This window comes from Nylanderia fulva, unplaced genomic scaffold, assembly GCF_048542155.1.
Source record: "Nylanderia fulva isolate GAGA-0341 unplaced genomic scaffold, ASM4854215v1 Scaffold367, whole genome shotgun sequence".
NCBI lineage: Eukaryota > Metazoa > Arthropoda > Insecta > Hymenoptera > Formicidae > Nylanderia > Nylanderia fulva.
Window position 1 is genome coordinate 86,694 of NW_028190441.1, and position 21,270 is coordinate 107,963.

Below are 21,270 nucleotides of genomic sequence, written 5' to 3' on the forward strand. Positions count from 1 at the left end.
TGAGTAATTAACAAATTGGTACTCTGGAATTACGAGCAATTATTTTTCATTGTACGGGCTAGTATGAATTTCAAATCAAATCTCTATAAACGACTATTATATTTTGTGCACTAAGAATAACATATCGCACTTATTTTCTAGAATCAAATTGTAATCAGTTTTACTTATATGTATGTATGTTCAATGTGAACTTGCACCTTGAATAAAATATCACAGTTATTTTTCATGGTAATATATTATTACTAAATTTAGATAATATACACTTTACGTATGTTCACTTTGAACTGGCACTTTGAATAACATATCAGTTACTTTTCGTGATAATTTATTATTAGATCGTTTAAATTTTTGAGTGCCTTCTTTTGAACATGGCCTGACCTTTTCATTTTTATGATTTTTTTAGGATTATATTATACATGTATAAAAATATTTTTGTGGTATATTAAATGCGTAACTCTAATCGAAAACCGTGGAAATATTTTATGCCACGTGTTATGCATGTCTTCAAGACGTATTAAAGACGGCTCTAATACGTCTGTAAGACATGCATAACACGTGGCAAATATTTTCACGGTTTTCGATTAGAGTTACGCATGTTGTGTGGATTGGTATTATGGAAGAAATGCGTTTTTATGGATCAGTCAATCGCTAAATTAATTAATTTTTGTGCGGCCGACGAAAATCCAGTTTTTTTATTTATTTAATTATATTATTCTTTTATAGGAATAATCCTCGTGCCACGTGTCTACATAACCTTTATTTTAACCGCGGAATATTGGATTTTTCCCGGTTTAATACCACGATTAGTGAGAAAGAGGATAAATATAAAAAGTCTCTGCTCATCAATATCAGCGATAGTTATATAGAAAATCGAGGTATGTACAATTAAAGAAAACTTAAATCTATTTTCTATCTCCACACTATATACAGAGAAAAATTACACTATTTGCCAAGAAATGTGATTACTCAGTTTAATATCATTCTTATAAATAATTCTTTTAAATAATAGTTTTCTTTAACTCTTTATTAGCAATATTTGTCCTTTATTATCAATTTTTTCCCATTTTCCTTAACGTTATTAGCTAACCTTAGCATAAAAGTATATAAAAAATAGCAAAAAACAAATTAATAAATATTATAATAAATAAAAATAGAAGTATTCCCAGATAGCACTGGATGTATTATGGACGTACATTTTAAATCCAATTTATGTCCATATGTCCATGGACATAAATAGGGCATAAATTGGATGTCCTTTTTTGGATATGAATCAAATGTCCTAAACAGTACATCCTATGGACATTCAATATATGTTCAAATTTAAATACTGATTTTTTTTTATATTAACGTTTAAAAAATATTTGCCTTTTGTTCCTATAAAATGTTTTAAAATATTTTTCAAAAATTCCTTTAATTTTTATTGAATATATGTCATTATATATTAAAAATATGTTATTAATAAATATATCACAACAAATATTTTTTAACATTTACTTATATATAAAAAAATGTTTGAAAATGTTTTTATAGTATCATTTAATGTTATAACTAAACTTATATATTTGAGAAATAATTTTTAATATTACAAAATCTGTTCTTTTAATGCCACGATCAAAATATATGTATATTATTATTATTATTATTAAATAATTATTGTATTTTATTATTAAATATTTATTTTAGTATCGCAATATTTTTTTACTATAATTATTTTTACACTAATGTTTAGTTTAATTATTTTTATATTAAAATTATTATTTTTTTATATACCAATTAAATATAATTTATTAATAATAACTTATTTTATTTAAATCTATAAATTTACTTTTATTTATTATCGGGGCACATGTCCCCGTCAGAATTAACGGTACTGCGTCTCGTCCTTGACGTCGCGGTACTCGCACGCGGTGATGCGCAAGACCAAAACAACCGCGAATCCTTATTATAGGATAGTGTAATGTTTGGGTCAGTGAACCTTTCCTTATTCGGTCGACGATTGTAAGCACGTATACATACACGTAGTGTAGTGCTGTGAGGTTGCGACCATTGCACAATCTATTGGACATTTGCTAGAAATTTATCAAGATAAGACGTTTTACTATAATTATATAATAATAATTTTGTCACATTCACGCACACATCACATACGCACGCACACACGCACGCATAATTTCCTTCATTCATTATATAATTGATTGAACGTTTTCGTTTTCATATTCGTTTCCTATGTTCTATAATCTTTAATGATAATAATCTATACACAAAATGTTTTAGAAATAGATCACTAAACTTTAAGAGCATATTCTACTCACTATAATGATAAAAAGTATATAAACATTCGGAACAGCTTTCTTTTCAAGTTATAAACATTTTTTATTTACATCGGGCAACATATATCTCGCTTCGTTTCATGAATTGTCCTATTCACTTTTTATTAGAAATAAACAAAAAGTTATTAGATGGATCTGTAATAATATTATAGAATCATTTATGATATTTGTATTATTACTGTGAAAGTACTCCGAAATCGTATTATCATTTCGTGTGACAAAATAAATATTTCGAGAATTTTTGGACGTCTTCGATAATATCTATGCGATGTCGATGCGACACGTGCATTAATGTGGAAAAAAATTATTTTCAACAATTTCTGTAATGAAATGTTACAGTTTCAAATGTTCTTAAAATCTGTTATAAAAGATTTATTAAAATCTGTTATTGTTTTCATCTTTACAGTAAATAAAATATGCTTTTTAAGTTTGGCGATTTATTTCTGAAACACCCTGTATACATGGGACATTCGTTACTAAATCAACGCTTTTTTCCGATTATTGTTTATTTGTTTTATTTTTTAAATGTTTTTGTACTGATTGCTAATAGCGTTATTTATAAATTTTTTAGATTATTATTTCTATCGATTCTCGAATTTTCAACGGATTTTCATCAATTAATTAAAGGTAGAAAAATATTAATAAATTTTAAATTTTAATATTAATTTTAAAAATGCCAAAAATAAGAAGAAAATATTATCAAAGAGCACAAGAGATAACTAATTTAGTAATTAATAATGTTCAAAATAAGAATTTAATGCCATTATTAGAAAGTACACCTTCAGTTTCAAATAATAATTTAGAGGATTGCAATAATTTTTATATCAATAATGATTTAGAAACCGTGAATAATTATAATTCGGACCGTGATCCCGATGATACAGAACATAATTTTGATAACTTTGAATCTACAAATTTTGTGAATAACTTTAAATCTATAAATTCCACTACTGATTTTCCAAATTCTATATCTTGGTTGCAAGAATGGGCAATTAAAAATAATATAACTCATACTGCGTTAAATGAATTAATATCTAATATGAAACTTAAATATCCGGAATTGCCTAAAAATGCTCGCAGTTTATTAGGAACTCCCAGAAAAATCAATGTAGACGTCGTTGCACCAGGGCATTACTATCATTTCGGTTTAAGTAATTGCATCGAAAGACTTTTATCGCGATGTTCTTTTCAAAATTTACACTGTATTGAAGTTAACATTAACATCGATGGCCTGCCATTATTCAAAAGTTCAAGTAGTCAAGTTTATCCCATTTTATGTAATTTAGTTGAAAATTACAATGAAGTTGATGTCATTGGAATTTATCATGGACATGAAAAACCCACAGATGCCAATGTATTTTTACAATCTTTCACAGAAGAAGCAAAAAATTTAACTATTCATGGTATAAAAATTAAAGATCACACTTATTCTTTTAAAATTAAATCTTTTATATGCGATGTTCCTGCTAGATGTTTTATTACTTATACAAAGGGTCATTCGGGTTATTACGCATGTTTTAAATGTACAGCTAAGGGCAAATATTATCTCAATAGAATGACTTATCCATATTTAAATAGTTGTCAATTAAGAACAGATAACGATTTCCGATTAAAATTACAAGAAAACCATCATATAGGTACATCAATACTTGAATCGATTCCTAATATAAATATGGTGAATGATTTTCCATCTGATCCGATGCATTTAATATTCTTGGGAGTTGTTAAAAAACTGATTTCTTTATGGTGTTACGGAAAACCTAAAACAAAGTTATCCTTTTGTCAAATATCTGAAATATCAAAGTTATTAGAACATCAAAAAAAATATATACCTTCCGAATTTAATAGAAAATCAAGATCTTTGTTTGAAAGTAAAAGATGGAAGGCAACCGAATTTAGAACTTTTTTATTATATACGGGATCTGTTGTTTTAAAATCTATTCTAAATCATGATCAATATTTAAGTTTTTTAACTTTACATGTAGCTATCACTATTTTGTCTAATTCAAAACATATGGAACAATATTTAGATTATTCCAACTCCTTATTGCAATATTTTGTAGAAACATTTATTAATTTATATGGTAAAGAAAATGCATCGCACAACCTGCATCATTTATTACATATTTGTGATGACGCGAAAAAATTTGGAATTCTTCAAGAATTCAGTGCTTTTCCGTTTGAAAATTACTTACAATCTATATTAAAAATGATTCGTAAAAATAATAAAGAATTAGAGCAAATTGTTTGTCGTATAACTGAAAGAAACTATTGTATAAATTCTAATGTCAGAGTGAAATGTAACGAGCCTCAATTTTTAAAACCACATTTTAATGGTCCACTTATTATTAATTTTCATAATTGTAATCAATTTGGCAAAGCGGTGTTTAAACAATTTATTTTAAAAATAAATGAACCCGATAATTGCTGTAGCTTAAAAGACGAAAACATTATTGTTATTAGAAATTTTGTTGTAAATAATGAGGGCTTTTTCGTAATCGGAAATAAATATAAAACGCTTACAGATTTTTACACCGTACCATGTAAGTCGTCAAAATTAGGGATATATGTAATCAATGATATTGGAAATTTAGAATCCTGGGATTTAGGGCAAATTGCAAATAAATGTATGAAATTAAAATATAAAAATAAGTATGTAGTTTTTCCCTTATTACATTCAGAATATTTTTAAAAATTTTTCTTTTCTTGTGCTCTTCGCTAAAAAAATGTTAATTTTTTATATAATTTATAATAATATATAGATAAATATAATATATATATAATATACAATATAATATATAGAGGAAATAGGTTTGCAATTTTTGTGATAAGTTACTGAGTGTTTGCGCCTTTTCATATATAAATTGTAAATAGAATTTTTTGTTGGAATAAAATGCTCCTTAAATTTTTTGTTGAAATGTTTGAAGAAATGGAGAGATCATGGACTATAGTAAGGTTTATAGATGAAGATACAGTTGAAGCTGTCCCATCTACCTGGATTATCAATAAAAAATGTTATTGGCCACCGTTTCACATGGAAAAAATTGTAGCGGCTATCAAAAAACATGCCGAACCAAATACATGTTGGCCTTCATATAATGTTATGACTTTCAGAAACAGCAGTTATGGTTAATATAAAATATTTAAATATTATACATTCCACATATACTTTTGTGATCAATAATATATGTACATAATCGTTATTTTTGTTATAATAATATAAATATATTTACTTGTATTTTCAGATAACTATAAAACAGCCAGGGAAAAAGCCAAAAAGGCTGAATTAACATCTGAATTAAACTCCGAGACTGATAATGATAACATTTCGAAAAGAAAAATTATCCCAAAGAAATTTTTTTCGTCATCAGATGAATCTACCGAAGAGTGCACTAAATTACGGACGCCTCCAATTATGAACACACAAAGTTCGTTTTAATATTAAATATTAATATATAATATACATAATATATATAATATAATATAAAAAATATATAATATATTATTATATTATATTTTAATGTATTATAAAATATATTTATGATATATTATTTATTTAAAACTTACTTCCTCCGATTTTACGAAATTTGTTTTACATAATTTAGTAATTGCATTAATAATATAAATTTTAATCGACTAATCTTAATATTCGAAAAACTTAATAAAACTTTGCTCGAAAATAAATAGAAAAATCAATATTTTAACATTTCACAATTGACATATCAGATCTTTCATGTCGTGTAGGGAAATATAATATCCTAATGACAGCAGCTAGTCATTCAATATCTTGAATTAAATCTATAATACAGAAGAACTTAACAGAAGTATTTACATAGAAAAACTGCAGTTGCAAAATTATGTAAAACAAATTTTGTAAAATCCGAGAAAATAGATTTTAAATAATTAACATATTATAAATATATTATAATACATTAAAATATAATATAATAATATATAATAATATATATATATATTATACATATAATTTTTTTAAATTGGCGAAGTCAATATTGTTAAATACAATTTTAATGAATCTTCAAGATTTAAAGAAATTGTATTTAACAATATAGTTAAAATGGGTCAATAAAAAAACTAATATAGGACAATACTTGATATGCTTTTCCAAAAAAATAGAAATAATGAAATTTAATTCTAAAACAGTTAGAAGAGCCAATATTTTTATTATTTCAGAATTAGCATTGAATTTCCTATGTTATTATGTTCATTCATGCAGTATTCTATATATTTTATTATATATAAAACTAAAATACTAATAAAATTATTAAATTAATATAATAATAAAAGCTACTAAATTAAAATTATTATAAAATAAGTATATACTGATATTATTAAATATGTTTAGTTTGTGTATTACAAAGATTATATATGTAACTACTATTATTATTTTTTTTATACATAGAATCATTGAAAAGTACAAATTACGAAAATGCGAAGAGCAACAAATGTCAATCAAGATCAGTGGATCAATCATCCAATGAAGTTCCGAATAAACGGACGAAGCACTTACAAGATGGATTTTTGAATATTTCAAATATTTTGCAGGACAATGAGCACAACATACAAAATAATAAGACAGAAGATGTTGTCGACAATAAAATTGGTACATAATTTATATTGTTTAAAACTAACTTTATAATTTTTCATAGGTTTTGTCTGTGCTATCAGTAAATAACTGTAAAGAAATAATTATTAATTATTATTATACTGTTTATTCTATTTTTTGATATTATTATTATATTAACATTATTTTATCATTATCATCATTGTATCACCATCTTCTTTATTATATTTCATTATCTTAATATAAAAAAACTGTTAATCTCGGCTCGAATTATTGTGTTACAATAAAAATAAAATATCGACGGCAATCGGAGCCTATGCGGATGACATGCACAAAATTAATAAATTAAAATGAGATCTCAAATCAAACTCATTTATTAAGTTCTAAACGTTTCGACCCACTTCGGGTCTTCTTCAGTAGCTGCAAAATACAACGAAACAAAAGTAGAAGATAATCGGTACAATCAGAAAATTATAAAACTCGTATACATACAATCCGCAAATAAATTAAATATAATTCTCCTCCCTATTCAAACCGTCCGGCCGTCGGAGTGTCTCCCTAACGGTGACCATCGTCAGGAAGGAAGCAGAGCCGTGACTCCCTTACCAACACTAATCAACATGGTATAAATTAAACGTAGAACAATTCACAAGAATTAAAAATTAAAAACCGGGAAGAACACTCACCCCGACAGTAAAAACAGAGAGAAGACGATGCTACACGTGACACATCACTCTAACGACTGTGCGGTATTCTACCACGACACAGTCGATACATATATACGCAAAAACAAATATAAAAATAAAATATGAAAATAAAAATAAAAATAAAAACAACTAAACTAATCGGCACTCATGTCAAAAGTCTAACAAAAAAACCCGGCTATGTAAAATCACAAAGCTAGATTTTGGTAAATTTTTCTATTAACAAATCAAGATTCTCATTTAATTTATCAGTGTCGCTATGTAAATTTAAACTATTCTTCTGACGTTTTATGTGGATCATTTCGGATATCAAACGTTTACCTAAAAAAGGCTCCTCGTCTAAGACTTTTACATCCTCCCAATTAAATTCATGGTTCAATAATCTATGTTCCGATATGACTGATAATTGTGACGCGTTTCTTTTTATGTTGTTGCGATGTTCTTTCATCCTAGTTTTCAACAATCTACCTGTCTGCCCTACGTACGACGCATCACAATCCATACAATCAATTTTATAAACTACATTATTATGGAGTTCCCTTGGTAACTTATCCTTGTGTACTTTAATGAATTTACGGAGACTGTTAATTGCTGTATATGATGGAGTGACATCCAAATCACGTGTAATGTCCTCGATTCTCTTCGATACATTATTAATATACGGAATATTAAAGTACGAAACTTTTTTCTGCGTTGGAATCTTGTTATTGCATATATTTGCTCTATTGTTATGCAACTTATTATTATAGCGGAAGAACAACTTTTTTAACCGCGCTTGCAAAGTATGAAATATCAAATTGAGAGGATAATTATTAGACAAAAGAACTCCAATCATAGACTCAAAGTTACCTTTATGGAATTTCGGATGAGATAGCCAAAAAACTCTATCTATGAGGCTGATAATGGTGCCCTTTTTATGACAGAGAGGATGCTGCGATTCAAAATTTAAATATCTACCTGAATACGTCGGCTTATGAAACAAATCGAACTCAATGCTCCCATTATTTATAATAATGGTGACATCTAAAAAATTCAATCGGTTGTCAACCCCCTCCTCCATGGTGAACTGCAATCTAGGATGGAAAGAATTGAAAGTGTTTAAAACTATTTTAAGCATGGAGGGTGGGGCCGCCAACGCGATATCGTCAACATATCTAAAATAAAATGGAAATAACAATGGAATCGCAGCAATCGCTCTACTCTCCAAATCTTACAACGTGATATCCGCAATGATCGGTGAGAGGGGGGAACCCATAGGTGTGCCAAAAGTCTGTTGATAACATACATTATTAAACATAAAATAAGTCGAGTTCATAATAAAACGAATTGCCAATAAAAATTCATCTCGTGGAATAATACACTCTTTTTCAATATACCCCCATCTGTTAATTAAACTATCAATAGCCATATCCAATGGTACATTGGTGAACAATGATGCAACATCTAGTGAAACTAGCTTCACATCACTATCCACACATAAACCATTTAATTTGTTCACTAATTGAAAACTATCAGAAATAGCCGAATCAGGTTTCGGAATTGCCTTATATATTATCTTATGTAAAAATTTTGCCAAGTAATAAAGAGGTGTATTCCTATGATAAATTTAAAAACCCTTTACGTGTCATCGTGTCATCTAGGAATACACCTCTTTATTACTTGGCAAAATTTTTACATAAGATAATATATAAGGCAATTCCGAAACCTGATTCGGCTATTTCTGATAGTTTTCAATTAGTGAACAAATTAAATGGTTTATGTGTGGATAGTGATGTGAAGCTAGTTTCACTAGATGTTGCATCATTGTTCACCAATGTACCATTGGATATGGCTATTGATAGTTTAATTAACAGATGGGGGTATATTGAAAAAGAGTGTATTATTCCACGAGATGAATTTTTATTGGCAATTCGTTTTATTATGAACTCGACTTATTTTATGTTTAATAATGTATGTTATCAACAGACTTTTGGCACACCTATGGGTTCCCCCCTCTCACCGATCATTGCGGATATCACGTTGCAAGATTTGGAGAGTAGAGCGATTGCTGCGATTCCATTGTTATTTCCATTTTATTTTAGATATGTTGACGATATCGCGTTGGCGGCCCCACCCTCCATGCTTAAAATAGTTTTAAACACTTTCAATTCTTTCCATCCTAGATTGCAGTTCACCATGGAGGAGGGGGTTGACAACCGATTGAATTTTTTAGATGTCACCATTATTATAAATAATGGGAGCATTGAGTTCGATTTGTTTCATAAGCCGACGTATTCAGGTAGATATTTAAATTTTGAATCGCAGCATCCTCTCTGTCATAAAAAGGGCACCATTATCAGCCTCATAGATAGAGTTTTTTGGCTATCTCATCCGAAATTCCATAAAGGTAACTTTGAGTCTATGATTGGAGTTCTTTTGTCTAATAATTATCCTCTCAATTTGATATTTCATACTTTGCAAGCGCGGTTAAAAAAGTTGTTCTTCCGCTATAATAATAAGTTGCATAACAATAGAGCAAATATATGCAATGACAAGATTCCAACGCAGAAAAAAGTTTCGTACTTTAATATTCCGTATATTAATAATGTATCGAAGAGAATCGAGGACATTACACGTGATTTGGATGTCACTCCATCATATACAGCAATTAACAGTCTCCGTAAATTCATTAAAGTACACAAGGATAAGTTACCAAGGGAACTCCATAATAATGTAGTTTATAAAATTGATTGTATGGATTGTGATGCGTCGTACGTAGGGCAGACAGGTAGATTGTTGAAAACTAGGATGAAAGAACATCGCAACAACATAAAAAGAAACGCGTCACAATTATCAGTCATATCGGAACATAGATTATTGAACCATGAATTTAATTGGGAGGATGTAAAAGTCTTAGACGAGGAGCCTTTTTTAGGTAAACGTTTGATATCCGAAATGATCCACATAAAACGTCAGAAGAATAGTTTAAATTTACATAGCGACACTGATAAATTAAATGAGAATCTTGATTTGTTAATAGAAAAATTTACCAAAATCTAGCTTTGTGATTTTACATAGCCGGGTTTTTTTGTTAGACTTTTGACATGAGTGCCGATTAGTTTAGTTGTTTTTATTTTTATTTTTATTTTCATATTTTATTTTTATATTTGTTTTTGCGTATATATGTATCGACTGTGTCGTGGTAGAATACCGCACAGTCGTTAGAGTGATGTGTCACGTGTAGCATCGTCTTCTCTCTGTTTTTACTGTCGGGGTGAGTGTTCTTCCCGGTTTTTAATTTTTAATTCTTGTGAATTGTTCTACGTTTAATTTATACCATGTTGATTAGTGTTGGTAAGGGAGTCACGGCTCTGCTTCCTTTCTGACGATGGTCACCGTTAGGGAGACACTCCGACGGCCGGACGGTTTGAATAGGGAGGAGAATTATATTTAATTTATTTGCGGATTGTATGTATACGAGTTTTATAATTTTCTGATTGTACCGATTATCTTCTACTTTTGTTTCGTTGTTTTTTGCAGCTACTGAAGAAGACCCGAAGTGGGTCGAAACGTTTAGAACTTAATAAATGAGTTTGATTTGAGATCTCATTTTAATTTATTAATTTTGTGCATGTCATCCGCATAGGCTCCGATTGCCGTCGATATTTTATTTTCATTATCTTAATCATTATTTTAATCAATAATTATATTTATATTAATCATGTTTATATTTAATCATATTTATATTTTATTATTTATATTTATTATTTTGTTATACAAAGAAATATTAAAAATGTTTTTGTGATTGCTTTCTTTGTCTGTGCACTTTATAAATAAAATGTCATAACTATACGTTAATAGCACGGACAAAAATCTATTCAATATACATATATTCTGAAATTACTTTTTTATATATACATATATAATCTCAATGGAATCTTTAAAAAATTGGAATTTAGTAAGTAAAAAATAATCTTTACATTATTTTTGTTTTAATTTACAGTGCTTCAGTATTTTAAAGAAATTATCCGTCAGCAATCATACTTTAAGACCAAGTTATGGCAAATAGCAGATGATTTAAAAGATATGAAAAATGAATTGTTGCAACAAGTTCATCAACGGCCCAATGTAACTGAAAGAGAAGAGTCTATTTTTTCTTTTCCTCATCTTCCTTTTAATTCGGTGGAAGATTTAGAAGAGCACGTGGAACAATTTTTAAATCAACCGAATAAGTTCGAAATATCGGTAATAATAATTTATTAATTATTAATTTTTTTTAATGAGTTTTATTGGATTTTTAAAATTAATAACTAATTGTTTAACTTTTAAAATGTTAATTATTTACAATAGATCTTTATAAATATTTTAAAAACAATTACAGTTAATCTAAAATTCTAAATCACAAAATAAAAATTAACTTAGTAAATAAGTTAAAATTAAAAATAAAAATTTATTAAATTAAATTAATATATAAATTTCAAAAAAAATAAAATAGATTCTTTCAATTCCTTTTAATTCTATATTATTTATTACATTTTAAATCTAATTTGTGGTTATTAGAGCGATATATTATTAAAATTTATAATATAAAATTATATAGTAATATTAATAACATGTAAATTATTAAATTAATTGTTAAACATATTGTTATATATTTGTAATTTTCAAAATAATGTTTTTTAAAAAATATTTATTGTAGGTTAAAGAAGTATCTAGAGTAGGGGGAAAAAATCCTTACGAATTTATTAAGCGCAATTGTACTCGTTTGTTGACCAACGAGCTGGCTGAAAAATATAGTTGGCTAGGAGCAAAACAGAAAAGGAAATTTTGTCATTTAAAACTCGCTGACTTGCTAATTGGTAAGTATGTCTATAAGTAGATAATGTTATTTGTTTAATTTATTAATGTTATCTTATTTAAATAATTAATCTTAATGAAATCACATAAATAAAAAAATAAATTATTGCTTACAAGATGCTGATTTTTTTATTACAGTTTCCAGTCAAGATAGTAATTCCGAATATAACAAGAAAGTTTTAGAAGAAGCAGTTCAGAAATGGCTGCGAAGAGCTAAAGAAAGATTAAATGGTGAAAAGAAGAAGCAAGATAAACAAAGAACTGAAGAAGACTCATCATAACTATAAGAAGACTAATAACAACAAGATTAATAATATTAATAAATTTTTGATATATTTTATCATATATATTTATATGATACATATGCGTAATAATTAACATTGTAAGCGTTCAAAGTTTTTTAAGTTAGATTTATTTCAAGATAAAGTTAAGATTTATTTTATAATATGTACGTATGTGATACTAATGTTTCCGTAACAAAATGTTCAATTTAATTTCTAGTTTTTAAATAAGATTTTTAATATTTCCAGTCATGAAAAATAATATTTCTATGATATATCTTATACATATAAATAATAAGCCATACATATGTTAGATTTCCATATTATATATTATCTTTTATAATTAATATATATTATATTATAATTATTCTCAAATATACAAATTGTCGGATGTCAACGCTCGTGAGTAGATAAAACATTGTAGTAAACTAAACATAAAAATCTTATATCATTTTGCTTTTGCAAAATAATGTGATTAATTTGAATATGTAAGCCAATGGGCGCATGGAAAGCGATAGTATGGAATCTGTAGGCATAACATAGACAATAAAATAAATCGACCCCTACTATCTTTTTAGCCGATCTATTCTATTGTATATGATACCTACCAATTCCAAACTTTCGTTTTTCATTTGCTCATTGGCTTAAATATTTTAATAATATAACAATTATTGCGAATTTAGCAAAATGATATAAAACTTTTCTGTTCAGTTTACTGTATTCTACTTGCTCGCGAGTATAATTGGCACAATCTTTACCCTGACATCTTGTATGTAATATTGATCATTTTTGTATATTATATTATATATTTTTTTACATGTATATGTATAAAAATAAATATATAATATATAATAATTATTATATATTATTATATATATTGACAAAACAATATTTTCGGTACCAAACTCAAAAGTCAATAAATGTTTATATTTGAATAAATCAATTGTTTTAGTATTTTATTAGATTCGCGAGTATGTATCCCAAAATTACGTCCGTAATATGTCCGAAATGAGACCGTTTTCGACCTATTTTGGATTTATTATGGATATCGTTAATACGTCCAAGATGATCCAAAATAAGTCCAAAATAGGTTCAACAACAGTCTTATTTCAGATATTTTATGGATGTCCGAAGTTGTGTCAAGCGTATGTGATATGGATGTCCATCAGACGTCCGACGAATCTTATTTGGACCAAAAATAGATGTCCGACGTCCAGAAAGTAGACGTTCAATGCACATCCATTGAATGTCCATGTGCTATCTGGGTGTAGAATCCTATGAAAAATTAATCATTGCAAACCCATGTAGAATCCTAGGCAAAATTAACCATTGCAAACCCATGTAGAATCGTACCCATTGCAAACCTATGTAGAATCCTATAAAAAATTAACCATTGCAAACTCATGTAGAATCCTATGAAAAATTAACCATTGCAAACCCATGTAGAATTGTATTAAAAATTATCCATTGCAAACTTATGTAGAATCCTACATTGCAAACCCATGTACAATAGAATTGTATGAAAAATTATCGATTATAAACCCATGTACAATCGTAACAAAAGTAAGGAAATAAAAAAAAAATTGCGCCAAGTGAAAGTAGAAACTTGTACCAGTGGAAAATTAAAGTTGCAGACATATATAGAGTCGTATAATGAATCAGTAAAAATTTAAATTTGTAAATGTAGAATCGTACCATAAAAAAACTTATCTTTTAAAAAAAAAGATAAACAAGATGCCAAGTCCATGCGCCATGTGAAAAAGAAATAAAAAAATTTTAGTTAAAAAAACTGGGAGCGCTGCTAAATAATATTCTAACAATATTAAAATTAAATTGTTACTTTTAAACTCATTACAATTAAAAATATGTTTTGTGTTTAAATTAATTAATGTTACTTTAAGGTGCATTATAATTTTGAAACTTAGCAGCGCGCCCAGTTTTTTTAACTAAAATTTTTTTATTTCTTTTTCACATGGCGCATGGACTTGGCATCTTGTTTATCTTTTTTTTTAAAAGATAAGTTTTTTTATGGTACGATTCTACATTTACAAATTTAAATTTTTACTGATTCATTATACGACTCTATATATGTCTGCAACTTTAATTTTCCACTGGTACAAGTTTCTACTTTCACTTGGCGCAATTTTTTTTTTATTTCATTACTTTTGTTACGATTGTACATGGGTTTATAATCGATAATTTTTCATACAATTCTATTGTACATGGATTTGCAATGTAGGATTCTACATAAGTTTGCAATGGATAATTTTTAATACAATTCTACATGGGTTTGCAATGGTTAATTTTTCATAGGATTCTACATAAGTTTGCAATGGTTAATTTTTTATAGGATTCTACATAGGTTTGCAATGGGTACGATTCTACATGGGTTTGCAATGGTTAATTTTGCCTAGGATTCTACATGGGTTTGCAATGATTAATTTTTCATAGGATTCTACATGGGTTTGCAATAAGATAGAATTCTACATGGGTTTGCAATGGATAATTTTTGTTAATGGCGTGCCCTTAACTGGTCGCCTTTTTTTACCTTTTTTTAAAGGTGAGTTTTTAGAGATTATAATTATATTTAGTATCAATAGGAATATCATAATGCGGTTTTCGCAAAAGATAGAATTCAATGGGTATGTTCACCAGGTAATTTTTTAATTTTAAATCATGTCGCTTTTTTATACTTTTATTGTAAAGTGTATTATTTAAGAATTTTTGAATAGAAGTTCTATCAATTAGTAATCAATGCAATCAATCATATCGTTTTACGGCAACAGCCAGTTACTCGTTCACTCACTCATTCATTCTTTTAAAATATGTCCATTTTATACATAATTATGTAAATTTATATATAAAAAAATAAGGGTTGCATATATAATCATGTCAAATTGTATATAAAACTATATATTATATACAATATATAAAGAAATACTTATTTATTACACTTGATATATATATATATAATATATATATATAAATTTATATAATTATATATAACAAGCACTTTTACTTAATTATGTATAGACATATTTCATAATATAATTCTGCGATTATACGTATACTTTTATATATTTCTATATAATGTTATATTATTATAAATTATTAAATTTCGTTCGCCAGGAATGAAATACTAAGGTAGTAGATATTAAACTGACTACACTGGCTGTCTATTAGATTTGTTAAACTATATTTATTGACGTTTCGACCATACGGGTTGTGGTCCTTTTCAAAATTACAATAGAAGCATTCTAGAAATTAATGTACATGCAATCAGAATCAACATTTAAATTGAAAACGTGAAATGTAACAAATGAGACTTACAATGAGTTACTGCATATCGTTATTGACATTTAAAAGTACGCTCCGGTGAGACTTAACTTAAGATAGCCGAAATGTACTTTATCAAGAAATTGAATTCCACGATCAATTTACAGAAAGACACTGAAAGCTTTAGTACGATATATGACAGTTTGTTTAGAAATTGAAGTAAAAAAATTTTCAACATACATTGTTGGGAGCTATTATTAGTAGTTTATTATTGGTATGTTAAGGCAGGATGACATAAGCGAACCGAATATATCTATTTATTTATTTATTTATCTTTTTATTATCTTATACTTTTTATATTTTATTTTTTATTTTTTATATTTTATTTTAGTAATTTGTCCATATGGTACATCACAATTTAGCGAGAATGTAAATATTGTTAACTTTTAACTTTAACATAATTTTCGGCGTGTTTATTCGTTAGTACAGTGTGCTCAGTCGTGGCAAGATGACACAAGTGAAACGCAGTTAATTTACCATCCGATCTTAAGTTAAGTCTCACCGGAGCGTACTTTTAAATGTCAATAACGATATGCAGTAACTCATTGTAAGTCTCATTTGTTACATTTCACGTTTTCAATTTAAATGTTGATTCTGATTGCATGTACATTAATTTCTAGAATGCTTCTATTGTAATTTTGAAAAGGACCACAACCCGTATGGTCGAAACGTCAATAAATATAGTTTAACAAATCTAATAGACAGCCAGTGTAGTCAGTTTAATATCTACTACCTTATATTATTATATACACAAATTTTTGTCTCGGGGTATTTTAAACTTTTATTTTCTTTTTCTTTCCCCATTCTTGTCTATCTTTACATGCATGTTATTATGTTGTATGTGTATCATGTATAATTTGGATTTGTATGTATGTTGAGAAGATTGGAATAGATAAAATTTTATTACTTCATGTTTTTATATTATAAATGCAGCTTTTTGTAAATATCCGAAATAAATAATTTTTCTACAAATATTTTAAATTTATCAAAATATTTTTTACTGCACAATTAGACTAATATATTTTGCATTATTCTATCTTTATTAATTTATTTCATAATAAAATAGATTTTATTGAACAAATAATAAATAGTAAATAGAGAAAATATAAAATATCGAAAAGAATATATTCATATAAACATATATTTGTGAAATCGAAATTTTGTTAAAATTGACTTTCATAGAAATTGTATTTTATAAATTTAATTAAAAAAAGCTGCATTTATCAGATAGAAACATAAAGTAATAAAATAATATATTCCAATCTTCTCAACACACACACACACACACACACACACACACACACACACACGCGCGCACACAACTTCTTATAACAAATGTTATATAAATTATACATATACAGGATGTAACAACGATCATATATCAGGAGTTTTTAGAAGAAAATACGTATTTTATTGAAAAATGTTTTATTACCAAAGTTATAAGGGTTACTTATCATTACATAGTAGTATTAGTATTATGTTGAATAGCATTATCAAAGTCACATAAAGATTATTTGGAAATAATGGAAACCCTCATTTTTTATTGCATGTACATACATGTAGCTTACTTTGAGAGCTTTTCTAAATAAATTTTTCATTCTGTGCAAAACTATATACAAATACCTTTTTCTTCTGTGTTTCTGAAGAAAATTGTAAGTCAAATGAAACCTTGCACTTTGAGAATCATGTCACTTACTTTTCAGAGTCAAATTGATAAATTTTTTTTGTATATTTTAATGATATTTATTTCTCACTTGTATCTTGAATAATTAATATGTAATTTTTTATTGTATATTACGACAAATAATCAGTAAACTTTTTAAGCGTATAGCTTTATTGTAGTTGACCTGAGAACTGTACATTTATAAATTTTACTTAATATACACCCGTTTCGAGCAACAAGGCAAAGTTTTCTGATCAATAACTTACTCCCTGAAAATACGGTATAACACAAATCGGAAGTTGATACGAAAATTCGAAATTTTACTAAAGAAAGATTGGAGGTTTTTAATTTATACAATTTTCACAACTCTTATTTCAATTATTTATTCTACTCATCGAAAGTTTTTTGAGAGCAGGCCGCCATGTTATTTTTCTGAGTCATTAACAAATTGGTACTCTGGAATTACAAGCAATTATTTTTCATTGTACGGGCTAGTATGAATTTCAAATCAAATCTCTATAAACGACTATTATATTTTGTGCACTAAGAATAACATATCGCACTTATTTTCTGGAATCAAATTGTAATCAGTTTTACTTATATGTATGTATATTCAATGTGAACTTGCACCTTGAATAAAATATCACAGTTACTTTTCATGGTAATATATTATTACTAAATTTAGATAATATACACTTTACGTATGTTCACTTTGAACTGGCACCTTGAATAACATATCAGTTACTTTTCGTGATAATTTATTATTAGATCGTTTAAATTTTTGAGTACCTTCTTTTGAACATGGCCTGACCTTTTCATTTTTATGATTTTTTTAGGATATCAGTTACTTTTTAAAGTACAGATATATAGAACAGCTTTCTAGTAATTCAAGTATCACAAATATATGTATTTTCGATTCTTATCACATAACTTTGTATAAGTAACAATTTATGCAATATAGTTCAAAATAATTGAAATATATGGTATAAATGTACATATATAAAATATATAATTATATTATAGTATACATATATATATATTTTATTTAATCATATATGTAAATGTTTGTATAATTGTAATAACTTTTAACGATACATTGCACATTTATTTCAATTGCAACAGAATGAATTTATATTTTTGTATGAATATTGAAAATAAAGAATGGGCCCCTCCATCGCCCATTCTCGTGAGAACGCAACCATATATTTTTCTTCGTCTCTCCGATTTTAACACGACATACATATTTCTGTCTGATAATTTTTTTCTGGATGATACTTTTTGAAATGTCATGAAGCCTAGGTCAAATTAGAAACTTATTGCACTTGTTTTAATGCAGCGCTTACAGCAGCTTTTATAAAGCGCCAGAGCAGCCGATATTTTATTTTGGCGCTTACGGCAACTTTTATACAGCGCCATTATTTAATCTGTTCTAAGAACAATATGTATGCCCCTTGTGCTTCTTTGGGCCATTTTTTCTTGAACACTTCCATATCATTAGAGTAATACCATTCCGATTTTGTGTCAGCTCTTAACATACATGTGTAGTGACCACGATTCATTTCTTCACCTTCGTGAAATATAGCGCTTATTACCTTGTACTTTTTTTTATTAATCGTGATATTACTCGTCGGCACGGTGTTAATCCGATTGTTGATAATTTTTTTAGAAGCACCGTTTATCGTTTCCCATTTAGAAAATTCTACATTAATCAAACTTTGTAGAGTGACACCTTTTTTCCTTTTTAATGTCGAATGTATAGGTAATATTAGCAAACTACTGCTTTCCTGCTTAGTTACATTGTAATTACATTTGACATTCGAGCAACATGTTACGTGCTTTAATTCGAGTTCTAATACATCATTGATGTCGGAATACGTCGACATTAGAGCCGTAAAAAATTCCGAAACATCTTGTTGTGTTCGTTCTTCGAAGCGTTTTCCGACAGATCTTCTAACCGCTTGAATGTTGCAATATTTACGTTCACCATACGCGCAGATAGCATCAGTCAATGCATTCGATGCTTTATTTTTCAGTATTTGTTGCCTAATACGTACGCAATGAAACGCACATTGTAATATTACATTAGCGTAACACGAAACAGCATCGTTATTGCAAAGGCCATATATTTTCCACGTAACTATACTTTCTGGTTCCTCACAATCATAATTCTGCACATCATCAATGATATTAGGGATAGCCCATCGACGATCGTACATTTTCACAACCTTTTTCTCGGACGGATTGATTTGTGGCAGTTCAGATTTGAATATAGATCTCAGTCAATTATATTCTACAATGGCTCTCGAGTTTGCTTTAACTGATGCTGGATTGAAATTTATCAAATGTAGGCCTTCCAATTTACTTACTCGTGACAAACCTACATAGGCTTGACCATCACTGAATACAGTCATTCCTAAATCCATCATTGCATTGTTACATGTAATTCCTTGACTTTTGTGTATAGTTATTCCATAACTGAGAGACAATGGAAATTGTTTCCGATGTACCACTAATTTGTGGAATACTTCAAATTTAATATCTACTTTCGTTATTGCGATTTCTTTGTTATCCGAAATAACTATTTTGATGGAATCAATACGATTGCCGTCAGCAGAGCGATTAACCTAACGCGAAAATCATTTAATTATTTTTTTCGTTCAAGTACATTTAACAGCAAAAACTGCATATACGTAGGTATGTATTTAACTCTACTGCCATTACTTGAAACAAATACATTATTCGATATTAACAAATTGGAACTCTGGAATTACGAGTAATTATTTTTCATTGTACAGACTAGGTTTAAATTTTTGAAGACCTTCTTTTGAACATGGCTTGACCTTTTCATTTTTATGATTTTTTGGAGATAGGGTGAGAGAGGACGAATGAGGGTAAGAGAAGACGAGATAGGCGAAAGAGGGTGAAAGAGGACGAAATTGGGTGAAAGAGGGCGAAAGAGGACGAAAGAGGACGAAAGAGGACGAAAGAGGGTGAAAGAGGGTGAGAGAGAATGAAAGAGAGTGAAAGAGGACGAAAGAGGGTGAGAGAGGGCGAAAGAGGGTGAGAAGAATAAAAGAGGGTTAGAGAGGACGAAAGAGAGTGAAAGAGGACGAAAGAGGGTGAGAGGGAATGAAAGAGAGTGAAAGAAGACGAAACAGGGTGAAAGAGGGTGAGAGGGAATTAAAGAGGGTGAGAGAGAATGAAAGAGGGTGAAAGAAGACGAAAGAGGGTGTGAAAGAGGACGAAAGAGGGTTGAAAGAGGACGAAAGAGGGTGAAAGAGGGTGAAAGAGGGTGAGAGAGGACGAAAGAGGGTGAGGGTAGGACGAAAGAGGGTGAAAGAGGACGAAAGAGGGGTGAGAGGACGAAGAGGGTGAAAGAGGACGCAAGAGGTGAAAGAGGACGAAAGAAGAGTGAAAGAGGACGAAAGGGGGGTAAGAGGGATGAAAGAGGTGTGAAAGAGGGTGAGAGGGAATGAAAAGAGAGTGAGGAGAGAGGACGAAAGAGGGTGAAAGAGGCGAAAAATGGTGGAAAAGAGGA

At 28.4% G+C, this 21,270-nt stretch overlaps 1 protein-coding gene and 1 long non-coding RNA gene across 2 annotated transcripts; one reads left to right on the forward strand and one right to left on the reverse strand.

Annotated features, from left to right (window-relative positions):
* The first annotated feature begins 2,876 nt into the window (after positions 1-2,876).
* On the forward strand, positions 2,877-6,959 carry LOC114931008 (uncharacterized). Its single transcript, XM_085485404.1, has 4 exons — positions 2,877-2,957; positions 5,258-5,458; positions 5,576-5,758; positions 6,751-6,959. Exons 2-4 carry the CDS (start codon positions 5,260-5,262, stop codon positions 6,957-6,959), a joined length of 591 nt encoding a protein of 196 aa, XP_085341530.1. The 5' UTR covers positions 2,877-2,957; positions 5,258-5,259.
* Positions 6,960-7,270: 311 nt separating this feature from the next.
* Positions 7,271-7,646, reverse strand: LOC146722120 (uncharacterized). Its single transcript, XR_014925332.1, has 2 exons — positions 7,599-7,646; positions 7,271-7,523 (listed from the first exon to the last, which is right to left on the reverse strand). It is a non-coding gene; the product is annotated as an uncharacterized LOC146722120 (long non-coding RNA).
* Between the last annotated feature and the right edge of the window lie 13,624 nt (positions 7,647-21,270).

Bases quoted from the DNA above. Each gene is read 5' to 3' on its own strand.
- LOC114931008 (XM_085485404.1), top strand. From the start codon at position 5,260: ATGGAGAGATCATGGACTATAGTAAGGTTTATAGATGAAGATACAGTT. The intron at 5,459-5,575 runs GTTAATATAAAA...TTGTATTTTCAG, and splicing joins TTTCAGAAACAGCAGTTATG to ATAACTATAAAACAGCCAGG. The intron at 5,759-6,750 runs GTTCGTTTTAAT...TTTTATACATAG, and splicing joins TCCAATTATGAACACACAAA to AATCATTGAAAAGTACAAAT.